The sequence below is a fragment of the Podarcis bocagei genome, assembly GCF_964188305.1.
Source record: "Podarcis bocagei genome assembly, chromosome: W".
Lineage (NCBI taxonomy): Eukaryota > Metazoa > Chordata > Lepidosauria > Squamata > Lacertidae > Podarcis > Podarcis bocagei.
This window is the reverse complement of record NC_138131.1, coordinates 4,084,149-4,105,975: the sequence shown is the minus strand read 5'-3', so window position 1 is coordinate 4,105,975 and position 21,827 is coordinate 4,084,149. Positions and strand designations below refer to the sequence as shown.

The window sequence follows — 21,827 nt, the reverse complement described above, 5'->3', positions numbered from 1 at the left end:
CAGCCCAACGTATTTGCCTCTGGTTCAGGAACTGTGCCGTGCGCCAGTGCTCCAGATTCTTGTGGTCTGTGCAGACCTGCACCGTGTGCTTGGCTCCGATCAGGAAGTGCCTCCATGCTTTGAATGCTGCATGAATGGCCAGCAACTCCCTGTCCCAGATGGTGTAGTTCTGTTCGGACTTGCTGAGCTTCCTGGAGTAAAACGCTCCCGGCCTCCAAACCCCCTGCGGGTCCTTCTGCAGCAGGACTGCTCCCACGGCTCTGTCCGAAGCGTCTGTCTCCACCCTCATCGGCCTGCTGGGGTTGACATGCAGCAGCTGTTCTTCCGATGCGAAGAGACGCTTGAGTGCCTGAAAGGACTGCTCTGCCTGCGCTGTCCAGATGAACTTCTTTTTCTTGGAGCTGAGCGTGTCCGTGATGGCCGCTGTCTGCATAGCAAAGCCTTTGATAAACTTGCGATAGAAGTTCGCGAAGCCGACAAACCGTTGGACCTCCTTCCGGTTGCGTGGGCTTTTCCAATCCAACACCGCTCGAACCTTGGCGCTGTCCATGGCGAGCCCCTTGTCAGACAACTTGTAGCCCAGGAAATCCACCTCCGTTACGTCGAATTGGCACTTCTCCAGCTTGGCGTAAAGCCTGTGTTGCTGTAGCCTGCTCAGCACTTCCCTGACGTGTCTGTCATGCTCCTGCTGCGATTCCGAGAAGATCAGGATGTCATCCAAAAAACAGACGCACGTCTTGTAGAGGAGCCCCGCCAACACGTGATGCATGAAAGCTTGAAAAACGTGGGAGCCATTTTGCAATCCAAAAGGCATAACTCTATATTCGTAGGTGCCCAGGGGCGTGAACATGGCTGTCTTCCACTCATCTCCTTCCCGCATGCGAATGAGGTTGTACGCCCCTCGCAGGTCCAACTTGGTGAACACGCTGCCCTTGCGTACTTTTGCGAGGAGGTCGTCGATTCGGGGCATGGGGAAGTCCGATGGCTTAGTCACACTGTTCAAAATGCGGTAGTCCACTACGAGCCTTTTTTGGGGCGTGTCTCGCTTCTTAACAAAGAATACCGGACTGCCCCCCGCTGCCTTGGACTCTCGGATGAAACCGCGCTCCAAATTATGATCTACGAACTCCTTGAGTTCCCGCAGTTCGTCCTCCGACATGGAATACAGCTTCCCTTTGGGCAGCGTCGCCCCCGGCAGCAGTTCAATTTTGCAGTCATATGGTCTGTGGGGGGGGGGGGTAGCCTGTCTGCCTCCTTCTCGCAGAAAACCTCCAAAAATTCTGCGTACTTGTGGGGAACCGCTTGCAGCGTGCCGAGCTGCAGCTGTGACTCCTCTTCCTCCCCTTCCTGCCGGGGCACGATGCAGTGTTCAGCGCAAAAGGAAGAGCCGAAGGTCAGCTGCCTCTGGTACCAAGCCAGCGCCGGGCTGTGCTTGTCCAGCCAACTCATGCCCAATACAATGGGCGTGTCCGATAGTTGAGTGACGTTGAAGCTGATGACTTCCCTGTGATTCCCAAGTCGCATCACCATTGGTGGCGTCTGCTTCACCACTTGCCCCCCCAGCAGCTCCCTGCCATCCACCGTGACAACCTGCAGGGGCAGCGTGGCAGGCAGCAACTGTATAGCGTGCCGGTCGACAAAGTCCTGCCCTATAAAGTCCGCATTGCTTCCTGAGTCGACGGTGATTGGCACGTCCATGGTGATTCCATTGGGCAGCTGGAGAGATGCGGTGAGCCTTACTACTGGTTTGGGCGGGAGGGGGTCCATGGGCTGTAAAATCTCTGGGGACTGCTTCACTGAGACGTCTGGCTGGGCCCCAGTGCCTCTTCATCCAGCCAGACTGCGTCGTTTCCCTGCTGTGGTTCTCCTTGCTGCGTTGCTGCAGTTACCATTGCGGAGGCTGCAGTGTGCTTGTGGAGCCTCCGGGGACACTCTTTCGCCATATGCCCTGGCTCCTCACAAATATAACACTTCCTGTTCCCTCTAGGAGGCTTCGCTTTCACTGTTGCCGGTGCTAGGGCTCTGGCTGCTGACTGAGCCCTTGCACCTCCCACCTCCATAGGTTCTGCCCCTCCTCCGGGCGGAGGCGTGGATTGCGCACGCGCTGCTTCTCTGGGAAGGAAGGAGGAGCCCCTGGCTGGTTCGCGCCCTCCACGCCCTTCGTCCCTGCTCCATGGACGTTCCTCCAGCCGCACCCCCACCGCCAGCGCCCTCTGAACGATCTCCTGCGTGGTCCGGGGTCTCTCCCCCCTCGCAATTTCATCTTTAACCGAGCTGTGCAATCCCTCCCAAAACAGGTCTCTTACAGGAGCCGAATCTCTGTCCCATTCCAGGGCACTGACCAAAGCGAAAAAGCGGGCATGGTACTGCCTTACGCTGGCCCTCCCTTGCCTTAGTCCATGCACCTCCTTCCGGGCAAGATCCACGTCAATGCTTGATAAAAAACACCCATCCATCGCTTTAATAAAGGCATCCGCATTTTGGAGCGCAGGATCCTTATCTCTCCACAAATTGCGTAGCCATGCTTTAGCGTCTCCATGCAAATGGGACATGATGAACCCCACCTTCTCTTCTTCATCTCTAAAGTCTTTGTGCAGCAGTTGCAGTGCACACATTACATCTGCTCTAAAGTTGGGGTACTGTTGCAGATTCCCATCGAAGTGAGAGACCAGACCGCCTGTGCGTCTCCCCAACCCAATCCCCTCTGGTTTGGGTGTCTGTTGCCCTTGCTTCGTAAGCACTTCCAACCTGACCTGGAGATCCCTGTAGGCGGCAGCTGCGTCCTCCTCTCTCTTCCTGGATGCCAGAGCCTCGGCATTCAGTCGTGACACTGCTTCTCTGAGTTCTGCTATTTGCTGTTCGGCCGTCATATTGTCTGCCGTTCGTGAGCTCGCTAGTAGGCACCTGCTTCTCTCCTCTCCTTGAGGCTGTAGATGCCCACAACTTGGCAGACGAAGCTTACTGTCAGAGCTGCTTCCAGATCCTAGCTCACAGAGGATCACGCTAGCCAGCGATCATTAAATAAAAGTCTTTATTGAGTTACAGTTTCCATTCTCAAGCTGCGTGCAGCTCTACGTCTTATGCTTAGACCGGCGAAGCTTCGTCTGAATCTCCGCCCCTTGTACACCAACTTAATATCCTACCCCTGCTCCACCTTTTCCGTCTGACTGTTCTTCTCTGGGTCCCTCTGCCCCCCTGGGTCTCTTCCTTCCGGGATTCTTCTGACGCTGACCCCCCGGACCCTCCTGTCTCCTTGCGCCGGGCTTTAGGACCTGGCTCCCTTTCCAGGCTGCCTACTGCGCCACTTTCCTGTGCATTTGAACTTGGCGCGCGCGCCCAACCTTCCACTTTCCGTCTAACCGTCTCTTCGCTCCCCGATGGAGGTGTGGCCACTCCTGACTCGTGCCCTCCCTCCTGTTGTGAGCTGCCAGCGCTTGATCCCTGGCGCCCTTCCTCTTCCCTGCTCTCTGGCGGTGACGCTGGTCCCGATTTCCAACTGCTCCCCTCTGAGTCCCCTCTGGCTCTATCTTCCTGGGGTGTCCCCCTAGTCTCCCCCCTTGCCCTAGCCACTGGTGCTCCTTTCTGTGAATCTTCTGATTCACTGGAAAGACTCGGAGATCTCGGGTCGTCGTCATCACTCATCTTTTCTTCTGCCTCCTCCCCCTCGCTCTCTGTTTCCTCCCTTGCCCTCGCTTCTGCTCCTGAACCCCTGACAGGTGTTATTAAATAACAAAAGGAAGCTATTATCCAAAATTTATGATGTACTATTAGAATGGGATTTGAAAGATGAACAAGTGAAGGAAACCATGGTCAGATGGGCCCAGGATATCGGGCATACAATATACTTGGAACAGTGGGAAAGACTCTGGCATGTGGACATAAAGTTCACCGGCTGTTACACAATTAGAGAGAACTTGATGAAAATGCTCTTTAGATGATACTTGACACCGTCTAAACTGGCAAAAATTTATAAACTCAAATCCAACTTATGTTGGAAGTGTGAAAAGATGGAAGGGACAATGTTTCACATTTGGTGGAGCTGCAAAAAGGTAAAAAGCTTTTGGGACATTATACATGAGGAAATAAAAAAGATACTTAGAACACTTATAGAAAAGAAACCTGAGGCCTGTCTACTGGGGAAAGATATCCCCCAAGACAAGAAAGTAATTTTTTTATATGCCACGGCAGCAGCTAGAACAGTATTAGCTAGCAAATGGAAAAGTGAAACAATCCCTTCCAAAGAAGATATGTAAAATGAGTGATTATATACAGTAGAAATCGGGATGGGGTGGAGGGGAGTCATGGGTGGGTGAAGGGTGTTATGTATGTAATGTTAAGTTCTGGTTTATATATGTTTCTATTTTGTTGTATTTTCTTTCTTTGTACTCTTGTGTTTTTGAATAATAATAATAATAATAATAATAATAATAATAATAATAATAGTAATAGTAATAATAGTAATAATGCTGCATATATGAGCTCATTGCTTCAACAACTTCCAATTAATTGTGGGGTTATCTTGACCAGTGTTCAAAACTCCCATTGTTCTAGGTGCATTTTCTGACAGGGAATTTCATTAGTGTGAGCAGTTTCTGAGCTCTGGGTGCAATACTGTGCCTAAGATTTCAGATAAAAACTGCAGAGGTTAAAAACTTGCAGCTTCTGGGAAACCTAGCCAGATGGGCGGGGTATAAATAATAAGTTGTTGTTGTTGTTGCTGTTGTTATTCTGTGACATATATGAAAACAGATGAATAAAGGAATAAGTAGAGATAACTGGGATATGCAAGGAAATATGTAAATAAATTTAAGGAACCATATAAAGAGAGGGAGGGAAGTTGAGGTTTGAAATGTGATAATTATAGTTGAAATGTTTATTTGTTATAAATGAAAATTATAAATATTTCTTTAAAAAACAAACAAAAAACCCTGCAGAGTCAAAGGAAAGGAGGACTTTTTCTGTCTCCCCACTTCCAGCTACTCTCTGAAGACTGGAGAAGAGACCCTCTTTAGAATATTAGGGCAGTGGGCAGGGGAAGGACTAGACCATATGAAAAATGAGCATGATATTTTAGTTCATTCATTTTCAGCTTTGTATTATTGTTATAAAAAAGCATGCCTAGACATTCCGTTGTGCCCATAACCTAGGTTTTAGGTGCCATTTAGCTCCTAGCTTTCATAACTCAGTTTCTAACTCTGATCTTGACTACCAAGATGGCGTTAGCAAAGCTTCTGAAACAGTTCAACTTTGGTTCAACACACTCTACCACCAACACAGCTTAGGACCAGGACACCTGAAAGATTGTCTCACCCCCATCAATTACGGTGGTTTGAAGGTGAGGGCCTCCTGCAGATACCATCTTAAAGAGCTGGTCTGTTTCATACAATACAAGAATTAGGACTTTTGAACTTTTAAATCTTAGACAGATGCTCTCTCTGTTATCTTTTTGGTACCTACAGAAGACCTATCACTTCCAGCAAGCCTTTTAAATTGAGATCTTTCACAGCTTGCATCTGTATTGGGATTGTTTTTTAAAATTTTTGTTTTTATTGTTTTGTTTCTTCTTGTTTGCCGTCCTGAGCTCTTTTGGGAGGAAGGGTGGGATATAAATTCAATAAAACAAACAAACAAATGCTGCCACATCCCCACCTGCTGTCCAGGTGTTAAACTAGCATATGAACGATATTAAGAAAATTGAATGACATGAGGTAAAAAAGTTGAATCACTTGATGTGGAATGACCCAGGTAGGTCCCCAAAAAGAAGCATTCTGGGGGTGTGGTGGGGGCAGGATGGTTCAGGAGACTTGCCCCTATTCCAAATCCCATTCAGCTCAGTTATGTGACCTCACAACCCAGTGGTACTTCCACTAGCAAAAAGGGTAGTGTTGAATCAAACTTCCCTGGGGATCCTGGAGGGCAGTCACTTAGACTTGGATTGTCCCTCCCACTGGCTGGTCAAGGAAGGTCCAAATCACAGATCCTCCCTAGGAAAGGGGCCACCCCACTCCCTCCAGACTGACCCTGCCTCGTGGCAGGGAGATTTGGGTCCTAGGGAACTCTGAGCAAGTTTTCCCCTTCAATCAAATTATTTTAAAGGGTCATTTGCCCGCTGCCAGACTTGAGTGAGCTCAGCTGGCAGTAGCCCTGCTTCTGTATGGAGTTTGGATTTACACCAAAATTTGCACCAGCATAATTTACTCTGGTTGGCTTCCTGTAGTTTGGATTGTTCTGTAAAGCATTAATGACAGTGCAGACACATGTTTCTTCGGCACACATGTGCGCCAAAGGCAGGACCTATGCCAGCATATCTGGATATTCTGGATGTTGTTTGCATTTTAACTGGAAGCAGGTGCCAGTTTTATATCATAGTGTAAGGTTCCCCTTCTTAGTGTAATGGCTCCCCTTCTTTTGCCAAGGGCAGACTTTCCCAGCCGGTCAACCTTCAGATGTTGCTGGACTACAATTCCCAGGAGTCCCAGCCAGCTGGAGTCCAACAGCATCTGGAGGGCACCACATTGACTATCCCAAGTATGGACAGTACTGAGCTAGGTGGACCTGTGGGCTGACTCTGAATAAGGCAGCTTCCTGTGTTTTTGGATTTCACATTATATTTCATTCCAACTGGGAAAAGGTGTGGGAAGGTGTTGTACCCACACAACTCTTGGTATGACAGGGCACCCACTTAAGTAGCCAGAGGTCGGAGTAAAGCAGTAAGGAGAGTTTTGTAATGATGATTTATTACTCGAACCTTCCTTCACTTAAATGCAGGTATGGCCCCAAAGTTATGGAGAAAATTCTCCATATGGCCGAAGGGATTGACATTGGCAAGATGCCATCATTTGAATTAGTGCCTGATGCCAAGGCTACCAAAAGGCCATATTCCCTGCTGGACAACTCTCCATCTTGCAGTGAGTACTTCCATTTCCCCTCATTTGCAGCAGAGTTGGTTCTTTAATGATGATTATTGTATGTCACAGTAATAGGCAATGTCATGTATGAAAATATAAAGGGTTGTTCTGCATCCTCTTGTGCTAGCAGACAGGTGAGTTTTAATGCTATGCAACATAGGAATCCAATGCAACAGTTGCACTAGCACAGTGATCTTCAACCAGTCCAGACCCAAGACCCACCTCAGACTCCCAACCAGGAACCTGGGACCCACTCTCAGATTTTCACTTTGATTTATACTTAATCATGCTAGCATCTCACCACGCAACGCACACTGAGGTGTAGGCATACTATTCTTTTTAATACACATTGGTCAAACTTTTGAACTTTATATCCTCTCTCTGATTTCTGGCTTTTCTCTCTTCAGTGAAGCCTCTGGTTGATACTGACCAAGACAGCAAGTCTTCATCACCAATTATGTTTGTACTTTGTTACCAAAAAAGACTTTGCCACTTTCTTGTTTTCCATAATTTTTACCACATCCTTCCTTTCTCTGTCACCTGCTGGTACCCTTTTTCTATGTCTACCTTCTTGCACTTTTTGTCCTCCATCACCTGTCTTGCAGTTGTAGTAGTAGTTGTTGTTAATTAAATTTCTATACTGCCCTTCATCAGAGATTCACAGGGTGGTTTGCAATATGCAATAGTTGTAGTTCCAAAACAAAAAGTGCTATTTTTTATTTTCGTTTACAAAGTCTTGCCACGTTACAAATCTTTTAAAAAAGAAACTAAATAATAATAAGAAGAAGAGTTTGGATTTGATATCCCGCCTTTCACTCCCCTTCAGGAGTCTCAAAGCGGCTAACAATCTCCTTTTCCCTTCCTCCACAACAAACACTCTGTGAGGTGAGTGGGGCTGAGAGACTTCAAAGAAGTGTGACTGGCCCAAGGTCACCCAGCAGCTGCATGTGGAGGAGCGGAGATGCGAACCCGGTTCCCCAGATTACGAGACTACCGCTCTTAACCACTACACCACACTGGCTCTGATAAAACTGATTTTCATTCCAAATCAACACAGAAATGTTAAAGTTGCAGTCCTGTGTGTGCTTACGTGAGTGTAAGTCCCATTAAAATAAATGGACCTTCTGAGTAGTCATCCATAGGATCTGAGTATTCATTTAATTGAGATTAACTAAGGGTCTCCATCGCTGGGAATCTAAGTCTACTCTCCCTTTCCTAGTTGTTTTCCTTTTCCTGCCCTCTCATTGTGTTAACTTACTTGAAATCAAATGTACAGGAGGGGACTTCCGCTTTTACTACAGCTGCAACAGTGTGAGCTCTGACTGCAGTAAGCAGGTCGGGGCACACACCGGTACTGTGAGGGGCAACGTTTGGCTACACGACCCCTGAAAAGGCTTGGAAGGAAGCTCAAGCCAAAGGAACTTCGGCAGTGTCTTTTTGGAGTCCCGGCACCCCTCACTGAAGGAAAAACGGCAGAGGTGGGGGGGAATCCAGGCACAGAGAAGAACATCAAACAGACCGGTGAAAAGCCTCACATCACTGAAGCAGCGACAAGATGGTAAAATCTCTATTTCTATATTAAAATAAACGTAAAGTGGTAGCAGCAGTAACAAAACCTAAAAGGAAATAAGACAAGGGGAAGATAAGGGGACCCAGGAGGGGGAATCCCTCACGGAGTGGGTAAACCCAAAACAAGATCAAGAGTAAAAATAGCGGAGGAGAAGTAATGCTACCAGAAAAGTAAAGGGAAGACAGAAGAACGGAAAAAAATATGGAGAGAGTGTAAAGAAATCACTCAGATTGCAATTAAACTATTTGAAAAGCACACTATCTGAAACAGACTTACTACAAAGTGCAAAGCGGTGCAGGCTGCCTGTTGGACCTGGGTGGAGTAGAGCAGCTGCTTTGAAACTGAATGTCCTTGAAGGAAAGATAAGGACAAAGGAATAAGGAACGCTGTGGGGGAAAGGAGGGGAATTTCACAGATAAGATAAGATGGCGTCACAGGTCTGAAGACGCTGAGTAATCATCAAGAAGGAGGAAGAAGGAGGAAGTGACAAAGACAAAATAGTGAAAGAGAGGATTAAAGGAGGGCAGAAGCTGGCAAGTTGAGTAAATAAGAACACAGTGACACCCAGTGGACAAAGTAGGAAAAGCAGTAATAAAGGAAAATTGGAGCAACAGAAGGACATCTGGTGGTTGGAAAAGAGAACGCAAAATGTCTCATGCAATTAAAAAACAGACTGGAACTGGAAGTCAACAGCAACAATTAAGAAGAAACTAAGGCCTTGAAGAAATGGATTTGAGGGAGCTTATTAGTTTGAAATTGGACGTGGGAGGATTGAGAAAAGAGCTGGAAGAAAAAATCAGTACAGTCGATGGGAAATTAGAAAAATTAGAAAACACAATGAAAAAAATGAAAAAGAAAATGAAGAAATAAAGGAAAAATTAACAGAAGACTTAAAAGGAATGAAGGAGACAGATAAGAAAGTACAAGAAATTAAGAATAAGAATCAACAAATGGATGAGATGGTGAAGAAAATTAGCAAAGAACAAAGGGAACAAAGAAGAGAAATGGACAAATTGAAAAAGGAGACGGAGGAACAAAAAGCAGTCCAGGAAGCTACTGGTGATGCGCTAGCAATGATACAGATGCAGATTAAAGAGAAGACCTTGAGATTCAGAAATGTTCCAGAAGAGGAGAAGGAGGATATTTGGAAGAAGATGACTGAAACTTTAGCAAAGTGGCTACATCTACAGGAAAAAGACATAATAGAACAGACGAGAAAATCTTCAGAGTGAACTCAAGAAAAGCAAAAATGAATAAATGGCCGGCAGACTGCATCTTACACTTACACTTAATTTTATTTACGGCTATTAGCCCATAAAATATGTACAAACGTAAAAGGGCAGAGGCATAAAGACCGATATATTCGGCACCAGAAAGAGAACACCACGATGCAAGGGTGGGACATTGAGCCGAGCCAAATAACAGCTTGGGGCCCGGAGAGCTCCAAGGGACTGATCGCAGAAAAGGAAAACTGAAAACGAGAGCTGACATGCACTCTCATCATAACTGTCCGATTAGTTTTTGATGATGTTGTTTTTTTAGTGGTTTTTGTGTGTGAGATAACCGCGTTCAGGAATCTCGCCACCTGCAGAGTTACAGAAGGATCTGTATCCTGCAAAAGTAGTGCGGCGTGTGACTCAACAGGCCTGCCAACCAAGCGCAATAAAACAGGACCCAGGAATTTAGTCCTGGCTATGCTATGTAGGAGACAGTTGAACATTATATGTGGAAGAGATTCAACAGTTTTCCCGTCACACACGCATAGCGGAGACACCAAACCCCTGGAAAATCTGTGGCTCAGCAGGTTCGATGGAAGGACATTGAACCTTGCACGAATAAATGCAAGTCGGTGTGGTACCGATGAAAGAGATGACATGTATGATGGAAGGCCAAGTGGTGGGGTTATTCCGTGATACCTGGGGGAGCAGACACCCCCACCCCAGGCGAGGTTGTGTTGATTTTCAATGTCTGCTAATCTTTGCTCTATAAGGCTTTTGGCTGAGCATAAGTTCATCTTTAAGGAGTCCGCTGGGGAAATTCCGATGCTCAGAAGTTTGGCTTGGATTTTTCCTACCCACGGATTGACAAAGTCGTCCCGCCAGAGGCACTGGAAAAGGTAATGGTCGGGAAGCCTATGCCAGCTGGACAGCCAATAGCCAAAGACTCGCTTCCAGATGACAGTCTCCAATGATGCAATCCTTAACTCCAAACGTATGGCTGCGTTGCTCACACACATGGGGAGTTTCAGGAGGCGACGGAGAAACTGATTCTGCAATGTCTCAAGCGATGTTAGATTGGACCCTGGGGCCCAGAGCGGGGCAGCATAACAGAGGGTGGAAACCACTTTTGCGTGGTATACCTTCAATGCAGAAGGGATGTGAGAGGCTCCGTCGGCCGCAAAAAATTGGAGTAGAGTATAAAGTATTGTTTTCCCTTTGTTTAGTAAATACTGTATCTGTGGCTTCCAGCTTAGGTTGTAGTGAAAAAAGACTCCCTGGTATTTAAATTTGAAAACCTGTTCTAATTGGACTCCATCTAACTTCCAGCTGTAAGTTTTCCGAGACCTGGTAAAGACCAGAACTTTAGATTTCCCATGATTAATTGTCAAATGGTTGAGTTTGCAATAAGCCGCAAAAATCTTTAGAGCTCTGCATAAGCCGACTCTAGAGTAGGAAAGGATCGCTGCATCGTCGGCATATAGAAGCAGAGGGCAGCGAAAATCAGCTAGGCGGGGGGCATGAATGTTGGCTTGAGACTCATTCAGAAAGAGCTTCATATCGCTAATAAACAAGTTAAAGAGGAGTGGGGCCAAAATGCAGCCTTGGCGCATACCTCTATTTATTGGGACCTCGTTGGATAGGTTTCCCGCCGGTGTGAGTCTCACTCTAGCCGACGACCCGTGATGTAATTGGGTTATAAGCCATAACAGCCTTCTATCTATGCCCCATCTCTCTAATTTCTTCCATAGACAGTTTCTTGGGATACTGTCGAAGGCGGCCTTTAGGTCTATGAAAGCGACACATAGGCGCCCCCGCCTCGGGGCAGAATATTTTCTGGCAAGATGATACATAATTACCATATGGTCAGTGGTCGAATAATTGTTCCTAAAGCCCGCTTGCTCATGGCCAATCAAATTTGAGTCGTTTGCCCAATGGGATAGCTTAGACAGCAAAAATTTTGCATAGATTTTCCCGATGATAGACAAAAGGCTGGTGTTCCGATAGTTCTCCGGGACAGCAGGGGGACCCTTTTTATGGACTGGCACGATCACGGCCTCCTTCCATGACCTAGGGATAAGCCCCGTAGAATTAATTGCGTCAAAGACTTTGGCCAGGATTTCAGCCCACCACCTCGGTTGCGCAACAATGGCCTCAGCAGGGACTAGATCCGGCCCAGGGGCTTTGCCCGTTTTCAGTTCTAATATCAAGTTCATTATCAGGTCTGGGTCGGTAGAGGGCCACAAAGGTAGGTGGTCGGCTCGGAATTCCATGGAGGAGTTGGATTCCTCTGCCAAGGAGAAATATTTACTCAAAAATTGTTCCCATGTGGGCGCAGGGATAATCGTCAGTGGGTACTTCCTTCCTCTTATGTTTATCAAAGCCCAAAATTCCTGTGGTCTGCGGGATCTAGAAGCCGCAATCAAGGCTCGCCAACGCTTTAAATACCACTCACGTTTGGCCAGCTTTAAAGTCTGTTTGTATGTTCTTTTGGCTTGTAAGTAGGAGGATGGTAGAGCCTGGGCATTAGAGTTTTTATATTCATTATAGATGGAACGAAGAAGGGATCTTGCTTGTTTACAAGAGGTGTTAAACCAAGGGGCCCCAGCACTGCAATGCGCTACTTTCGCCTTTTGAGGAGGTGATGTAAAAAAAAGTGGTAAGGTTTGTTATAAGGAGGTTAAAAAGTTTCAAAACCGAATTGGAATCTTGTAAATCAGTAGTTATTTGAGGTAGATAGGCAGTGATTTCCCTGTGGAAAAAATCCTGGTATTTTTGGGCCACAGCCTCCGACCATTTGATCCCTCTTATTTTGGTCGCTGATGAGGTTTCCAGAGGGACTGAGTGTTTATAGTCCTTCTGGTACCGGAACAATGACAAAGTGGTCACTATTGGGAGGTGATCACTGAAATGTTGGTTTTCAACTTGGAAGGAAAGTACATTGACAGCCAAATTTGCGGAGATCAAGAAGTAATCAATAACACTGTTAGATGCTAGTCCCAGGTGAGTGAACTCCCCCGGTATATCGGGGGGGAAGGTGCCGTTCAAGAATACTAGATTCAGGCGAATGGCCATTTGGTAAAGGGTCACTCCAGCTTTGTTTACTCTGTTGTCCTTTGAAGTTCTAATTCTGGTATATTCCAAGTCAAAGTTGTCCAAACATGGGGGAGTCCACCATTTGGACTTGGTTAGTAGGTCCCAATTTGTGGCAATTCGAGCGTTAAAGTCTCCCCCAATTAAGGAATACGAATTAGGGCATTTGGTATGACATGACAATAGATGATTTTCAAATGATTCCCATCTCCAATCAAGATCAGGTGCTGAGCCTTCGGGGGGAGATAAACATTAGTAATTAGTAATGAGGATTTCCCTTCTGCGATCAGTCCAGATAGAGCAAAAGGCGGGGAAGCCCGTATCAAAGTGAATTTGGCGCGAAGTTGGAGTGAGATCCCAATCAAAAGACCCCCCTTTGGGGCGACCATCTTTCAAAGAAGGGGAGGCCGGAAGTGTTAGAAGATTGAAGCCGTCTATGGTAATCTCTTCCTCATCCCATGTTTCTTGGAATAGGATGATGTTAAATGAATTTATGTACTTCCTGAATTCGGGGTCTGCTTTTTTGGATCTCCAACCAGCAATGTTCCAACTGAGTATTGATAATGTCGGGTCCTTGTGCTGTCCCGGTAATTGTCACTTTGAGTTGTTTAATGGGTTCTTGGAGGTAGAACGAGGACCCATAAGGAAATCAGTAATTTTAGTTTGTGCGGATAAAGTCTTCTTCTGTGTTGATTGAATCCGTGATTTGGTAACATTAACAGGCAGGAAGGGCTTTGCCGGGGAGGAAGAATTAGGCAAAGTTGATGAAGTCGAATGCTGTTCATTAAGGTGAGTAGTAGCAAGTCTTTGATGGGCTATACTAGTAGATCCGTCAGAGTTGTCAATCTTAACCAGAGTAGTGCTAAGAGGTGTTCGAGCCATCACTTGTAGTTGCTGCGCAGATGGAGAAGAATTATCACGCAGATGTATAGGAGGACGTGAACATGGGGTTGGTACATGCATAGTCATTTCCTGGTGATCTTCAGACAGGGTCGATTCTAGCTCAGGCATTGAGGCAAAGGAATCATCAGCTTCCATATTCTGGTTGGACTTAAAGTCTAAGACGGGAGTATTGAGTTTATCGACTTCCTCCACGGTAGAATGGTGCTGTTGGTCAACAGGTGACTGCTGATTCAGATCAGTAGGGGGTAACAATGTAGCAGGTTGAGAGATTTTCAAGGCATTTGATGGAGACGCCTTGTGGGACGTGGAGCGCCTGCTCTCCTCTCTCATCGGCATAGAGGGGTCCCCTAGCGATAGGAGTCTTTGTTTGAGTAGATCCAATCTATCGAGAATAGCCAGCTGTTCTTCTGAAGGGAGTTTTCCATAAGAGAAGAGAAGATTTCTCTCTTCAGGGATATTCCAATCTCCGCTTGCAGTTGGATCATTCCTCAACGTAGCTGGATGGGTACTTGAGATCGCAGATGGAACAGGGGGTACCCGGCTAGGTGTTTTTCCCTTTAATATAGGAACAGAAGGAGGAGGCGAGCGTTCATTGCCGGTTAAGATGTTAGCAAAAAGAGGTTTAACACTCGTGTCCTTAAAGACTCTTGTTGTTACAATCTCCCAGAGTGCCAGCCGATCTTTCTGTCTTGCAAGAAGATGTGGGATTCTTGCAGACTGGAAAGAGAGCACAAATCTCCCCGGCCAGGGCGTGGCATTTAGGGGTGCCACAGACAAAAGATCTATCTGGGAAAGAGGAATATTTAACAAATCACGTAGGTACCCTTTAGCCGTCCTCAGGTTATTCCACCTAAGTCTGGGGGCATCACGGGAAAAAAAGGATAGACATATTTTATTAGGTTGAAAAATCAAGGATTGCTTATTCCTTTGGGGCAGTGGCGACCAGCGTCTTGAGCTCTTAAGATGAAATTTCTGGTCAGGTTGTCTCTTTAAGGCACTTACAAGCTGCACAGGAGATTGATGCAAATAAGATAGCTCATTTGAGGAAGGTAAATGGGCCAGAAGGGCCCGTGAAAGTTTATTCAATGACAAAGAAATCCCCTCCAATTCCTTAAAAATGAAGCTTAAAGTCCTGATAACCAGTTGTATTTGATCAGGTACTAATTCATGGGCAGTTTGCCCTAATGTGTCCCGTTTCAATGGCGGAGGTGTAATTAAGGTGTCAGGGAGGAGGGCTTCCCTATGGCTTCCATCCCCCGCTGGATCAGCTAGCTTTTCCAACTCTCCTTGATCATACAGAGGCCAAAAGCGGTTGTATGTTTCGACCGCAGAAACAATTACTTGCTCTGTTTTGCTGTTATTGTTAGTAGATGGTGGGGGAGATTCAAGCTTCGACTGCTTTACTCTTGGAGGTGAGCAATCTTTCTCAGCAGATCTTGGTCGCTTGCCATGTCCCATTTGTCGCTGTCTCACTAACTGCGGAGGTTCAAGGTAGAAGTAAACGGATAAACGGAGATAAAAGAGAACTTATCTTTTATGGGCACAACTTATCTGCTACTCCTCCTCCACTGCTCAGCATAACCCAGTCTTCAAGGTGGCGTTACTAATCAGCTGCAGGCTTTCTCAGCAGAAGGTTTGAATATCCTTGTTGATATGTATATTGGCCCCAACAGGCCAACCGTGGAAGTAAAACAATTAAAACTTCTAACAGAGGTAAAATAAATTTAAAAGTCTAATAAAAACAGCTATAAAGACGGCTGTAGGAGGCTATAAAAGGCTATAAAAGGTTTGTCATCGGAGGGTTCACGAATGAGAAGGTGTTACAGCCGCCATCTTCTTCTCCCCGACTGCATCATTGTATTCACATCGAATTGGATGAAAGATAAGATCCTCCAAGTAAAGAGTAAGAACAAATTAACCATAGATGGAAAGGAAATAATAATTTTACGAGAAGTCCCACCTAGGCTGTTAAAAAAGAGACAGCAATTCCAATTTCTAACAAAAGCACTAAGGGCCAAATCAATATCCTTCAGATGGGAATACCCAGTGGGGATTTCCTTCAACTTCAAAGGAAAAAGAAGACGATTTGAGACATTTGAGGAAGCAGATATGTTTTGGAGGAAGTATAGAGGAGAATTAGGAGGCGGGAAAAGCGAAGTAAGAAATGAGGAAGGAAGAAAGGGAGAGCTATCGGATGAGGCGGAAGAAGAAAGAGCTCAGCAAAGGGTGGAAGGATAAAGAACTACACCAGTGGTAAAGAATCAGACCAATAACTATTACAAAACCCTTCTCCTTTACCACTGCAGATAATTTAAACTCTTTCCACTAACTTTATAATTTTTTAACTAATATAGAATGAAATTTAAATTGTTACCTTGGAACGTAAATGGTTTAAATAATAGGAGGAAGAGGCAGAAAATAGAATGTATCTTAGAGAGGCAGAAGTGGGACCTTGTTTGTTTACAAGAAACCCACATCAATACTAAGCATAAAAGACTATTGGCTAAACCAAAGTTAGGGGAAGAATTCATCAAATCTGATGTAAGAAAAAAGAGGGGGGGTTGGAATGTATGTTAAAAGCAAATATGAACCAGAATTGTTATATGAAGATAAAGAGGGGAGGATTGTAATAGTCAAAATATCACTAGAGGGGGAACCAATTGTGGTAGCGGGAATCTATGGATCAAATAAAAGAAAATCAGAATTCTATGTCAAAGTAAGATCATTATTAATGGAATATTATAGATATGAGAATTATTGTGTTAGGGGATTTAAATGGAGTAATGGAACCAGAATTGGATAGATCACAGAAGAAGAGAGGGGGGAAATGAAGGGAAGTTGCCAAAAAGCTTTATGGAAATGGTAAAGATTTTTGATTTAGTGGATATATGGAGATATAACTATCCTGTCGAAAAGGAGTTCATATATTTCTCAGAACCAAAAAATTTGTATAGTCGAATCAACAGTATATGGATTACTAAGGATATGAAAATTGAAGCAGAGAATGCCAAAATATTACCAAAAACACTTACAGATCACAATCCAGTATCATTAACTCTTAAAGGAAAAGAGGAGAAAGGGGAAAAAGGTGGAGAATGAATGTTTTCTTATTAAAAAATGAAAAAGTAATACAAGGAGCCAGAAAGTTGATGAAGGAATATTTTGAAAACAATTAGAGGAAAGGGACAGATGTTAAAACAGTGTGGGATGCTGGGAAGGCAGTTGTTAGGGGATATTTCATACAACAAAACTCAATAGCATATAAGAATAAAGAAAAAAAGAAAAGGGAGCTTTTAGAAGAAATTAAAAGGAAGGAAAAATTGGCCTATGCAAGCAAAAATAAAGAGAGATTAAATTAAGAAATTAAATTACTGAGAGTAGAATATAATAATATTATAGAACAGGAGGTAGAACAACAAATCAAATTTTGAAAATATAAAAATTTTGAATGGGCAAATAAACCAGGCAAGATCCTTGTCTGGCAATTAAAGAAACAAAGAAATGAAAAATTAATAAATAAAATAAAAGTAGAAGAGAGGACAGTAAGGGATATGACAGAAATTAAAAAAGAAATTGAAAAATATTACAAAAATTTATATCAAAAAGATGAAGTGCCAATAGAAGAAAGAGGAATATATAAAGAAAAATAAATTAATAGAGGTAGCAGAAGAAGACCATAAATTATTAAATGAATCAATATCAACCGTAGAAATTAAGGAATCAATTAAAAAATTAAAAATAGGGAAATCCCCAGGTCGAGATGGCATACCAGCAGAATACTACAAAGAAATGTTAAATGAATTAATCGACCCACTAAAAGAAGTAATAGAGGAAGCAGTAGAGAAGGGGAATATTCCAGACTCTTGGACTCAAGCGTATATAACGCTCCTGCCAAAACAAGGTACGGATTTGGAATCTGTCTCAAATTATAGACCTATTTCATTGTTAAATTTGGATTATAAAATTTACGCAGGATTATTGGCTAACAGGTTGAAAAAAATTATAGGAAAAATAGTACATAAAAATCAGGCTGGATTTGTGGAAGGTAGACAGATAAAGGATAATATTAGAAATATAATAGACATAATGGAATATCTACAAGTAAGAAGAGATAAACAAGCAGCCCTGATTTCAATCCATGCGGAGAAGGCTTTCGATAAAATCTCATGGGAATTTATGAAAAAACTATTAAAAGAATTGTGTCTAGGTGAAAAATTCCAAAAAGGTATAAATGCAATATATGACCAACAGAAAGCAAAAATTATTATTAATGGAGAGTTTGGAGAAGAAATCAACATCTTTAAAGGTACAAGACAAGGATGCCCCCTATCCCCAATGTTGTTTATAATAGTATTAGAGGTTCTATTAAAGAAAATAAGGCAGGACAACCAAATAAGAGGAACAGCAGTTGATGAAAAAAGATATAAGTTAAGAGCCTTTGTAGATGATGTTATGATCACAACAGAAAATCCCCTACAATGTACACCTAGAATATTGGAATGCATAAACGAATATGGCAGATTAGCAGGATTCAAATTAAACTATGGGAAAACCAAAATACTAGTGAAAAACATGGAAGAAAAAGATAAAGTGAAATTACAAGAAATTACAGGATTGGAAATTAAAAAGAAAATAAGGTATCTTGGAATAAATTTAACAACAAATACTATAGACTTAAGTAATGAGAACTATGGGAAAACATGGAATGAAATAAAAAATGACTTGCAAGTATGGGGAAAATTAAATCTTTCCTTACTAGGGAAAATATCGGTAATAAAGATGAACATATTACCAAGGATGATGTTTTTATTTCAAAGTATCCCAATACTAGGAGGAGATAAATGTTTTAATAACTGGAAAGGAGATTTGGCTAAATTCATATGGTCAGGGAAAAAGCCAAGAATAAAACACAAAATAATGATAGATAAGAAGGAGAGAGGAGGATTTGGTCTCCCAGATATGGAGTTATATCACGATGCGGTGGGTCTGACCTGGCTAAAGGAATGGATCAAATTAGATGACTCGGATGTATTGGATTTAGAGGGAGTAGAGACGAGATTCGGATGGCATGCCTATCTAATAGATGGAAAAGTGAGAGTACATAAAGGCTTCCTAGGGCATATAATCAGAAAATCTATATACAAAATATGGGAGAAATATAAAAGACTCCTAGAACCGAAAACTCCCTGGTGGGCATCGCCAGCAGAAATTGTCGCAGTGAAAAAATTAAATATGAAAGAAAATTGGGCTACCTATAAAACTGTATTAAAGGAAGAAAACGGAGAATTGGAATTAAAGGACTACACAGAGATTGAAGCTCATATTACAAGATGGATGAATTGAGGCTGCAGGCAGCAAAGAATAGCCTTGTGAAAGATTGCTGCGTTTTATTTGTCATTGAGACATGGCTTCAACCGTCCATACCAGACACAGCTATTCAGTTGGAAGGCTGTGCGGTACATCGTCAGGACCGAGGAATGGACTTCGGAAAAACCAAAGGAGGGGGGCTGTGTGTATATGTGAACAAATGCTGGTCCAATAATTCTAAGATTGTGGGCAGTCACTGTTCACTGGATTTGGAATATGTGGCTGTTAAATGTAGACCAGCCTATCTCCCTAGGGAGTTCACAGCTGTTATGCTAACTGGCGTGTACGTGCCACCAGATGCCAATGCCAACTTGGCTTTGGGATGCCTGCAGAGCCTTAACAGTAGTCAGCAAGACAAGTACCCTGAAGCTGTGCACATCATTGCGGGAGACTTCAACCATGTTGAACTCAAAACAGTGCTCCCAACGCTCTATCAGCATGTGAAATGCCCCACAAGAGGGGATAAGACACTGGATAAAGTTTATTCGAATGTAAATCACGGCTACAGGGCTTTACAGCTGCCACACTTGGGCCAGTCCGACCATATGTCTCTGTTCCTGGTGCCAGCATATATCCCACTCAGGAAACGGGCACCTACAATATTAAAATCTGTTAAAATCTGGCCTGAAGGTGCTATTCACCAGCTGCAGGACTGTTTTGAGAGAACCAATTGGGATATTTTCGATCGTTCGGACCTGGAGGAGTACACGGCGGCAGTACTGTGCTATATCAATCACTGCACAGACACTGTCACAGTAAATAAATCCATCCGGTTTTATCCTAATCAAAAACCCTGGATGAATGGAGAGGTCCAGTGCCTGCTGCGGGAAAGGAACAGGGCTTTCAGGTCGGGCGAGGTGCAGCTTTACAGTGTGGCAAGAGCAAACTTGAAGAGGGGTATTCGACGGGCAAAACTGGATTATAGGCAGAGGATTGAGGATAATTTAAGGAGCAACAACATAAGACAGATGTGGCAGGGGATTCAGCATATTACCAACTACAAACCTAACCTTGGCGCTGTCGACGGTGACCCTTTGCTGGCGGAGGAGCTTAACCTCTTCTTTGCTCGCTTCGAGAAGGAGCCACCTGAGACGCCGGTATTACAGCCACCAGCCCATAGGGGCCCCTCATTCACTGTAGAGGAGCACGAGGTGAGACAAGTATTGAGGATGGTGAATCCGAGGAAGGCGGCTGGACCTGATGGCATCACTGGAAAGGTGTTGAAGGGCTGTGCGGATCAGCTGGCGAGGGTCTTTACTAAGATCTTCAATAAGTCCTTACACCAGTCTATTGTCCCACCCTGCCTGAAGTCGTCAACTATTGTCCCTCTGCCTAAAAAATCCACAATCAGTAGTTTGAATGACTACAGACCAGTTGCACTGACTCCAATCATCATGAAGTGTTTTGAGAAACTGGTGCGCCGTCATATTATTTCCTGTCTTCCATCAACTTTTGACAACTACCAGTTTGCATACAGGGCAAATAGATCCACAGAAGACGCTATCACCACTACTCTCCATGCTGCTCTGTCCCATCTGGAGCAGCCGGGGAATTATGTGAGGCTGCTGTTTGTGGATTTTAGCTCTGCTTTTAACACTATCCTCCCCCATAGACTGGTGTCCAAGCTAGAGACGATTGGACTCCCCAACTCCACCTGTCTCTGGGTTTTGGATTTTTTGTCAGAACGTTCTCAGAGGGTTAGAGTAGGGTCACATGTGTCCACAGCCCTTAGCCTTAACACCGGCTCACCACAGGGTTGCGTGTTGAGTCCCCTGCTCTATGCTCTCTATACGTATGACTGTACAGCCATCTACTCCAGCAACAAAATCATCAAGTTTGCTGATGATACTACGGTGGTGGGGCTCATTTCAGGAGGGGATGAGTCCGCCTATCGGGACGAGGTGGAGCGGCTCTGTGTTTGGTGTGGAGAGAACAATCTGGCTCTTAATACGGCTAAGACCAAGGAATTGGTGGTGGACTACAGGAAAAAAAAGGCGGACATTCAGCCCTTGTATATCAACGGGGAACGGGTGGAGAGGGTGGCGGAATTCAGGTTCTTGGGAGTGACTATGGATCAGGGCATGACTTGGAGCGCAAATACCACTGCTCTGGTGAAGAAGGCCCAGCAGAGAATTTATTTCCTCAGACTTTTAAAAAAGAACAATCTGAGTGAGAGACTGCTGGTGTCCTTCTACCGAGGCTCCATAGAGAGCATACTTACATACTGTATTTGTGCTTGGTTCTCCAGTTGTACAGCTAGGGAGAGGAAGGTGCTCCAGAAGGTCATAACCACAGCCCAAAGGATTATTGGTCACCCTCTCCCACCTTTGGAAGAACTGTACGGTTCCCGTTGCCTTAGGAAAGCAAACAACATCCTGCAGGATCCATCTCACCCGGGATACAGCCTGTTTGCACTACTGCCTTCTGGCAGGAGGTATAGAAACATCAAGTCAAGGACAAATAGACTGAAAAACAGTTTCTATCCAAGAGCTGTGGCCTTTTTGAATGCTGTAACTCGATAGTGAGATCTGGGAGTTTGATGGGTGTGGGTGTGGGTGTGGTTGGAAGGTGGTTTGTTTGGTTGTTGCTGTTGTTTTGTTTTTGCTTTTGTTGTTTTTAAGGGATGGCATCCAATTTCGTTGCACTTGTGCAATGTTGCACTAGTGTAATGACAATAAAGAATCTATCTATCTATCTATCTATCTATCTATATTAGTGATTGGTTCCAATATATTCAAATTAAGTATAGATTAGCAAAAGACAAAAAGT

The 21,827-nt window shown here is 44.3% G+C and overlaps 1 protein-coding gene across 1 annotated transcript in view; it reads left to right on the top strand.

Moving 5' to 3' along the window:
- LOC308577827 (NF-kappa-B-repressing factor-like) overlaps positions 1-21,827 on the top strand; it is a 43,654-nt gene that overhangs the window by 15,530 nt on the left and 6,297 nt on the right. Inside the window, exon 2 of the mRNA XM_081178217.1 lies at positions 6,769-6,908. Coding sequence (XP_081034343.1) covers positions 6,769-6,908 — 140 coding nt within the window. The remainder of the gene's footprint in view (positions 1-6,768; positions 6,909-21,827) is intronic.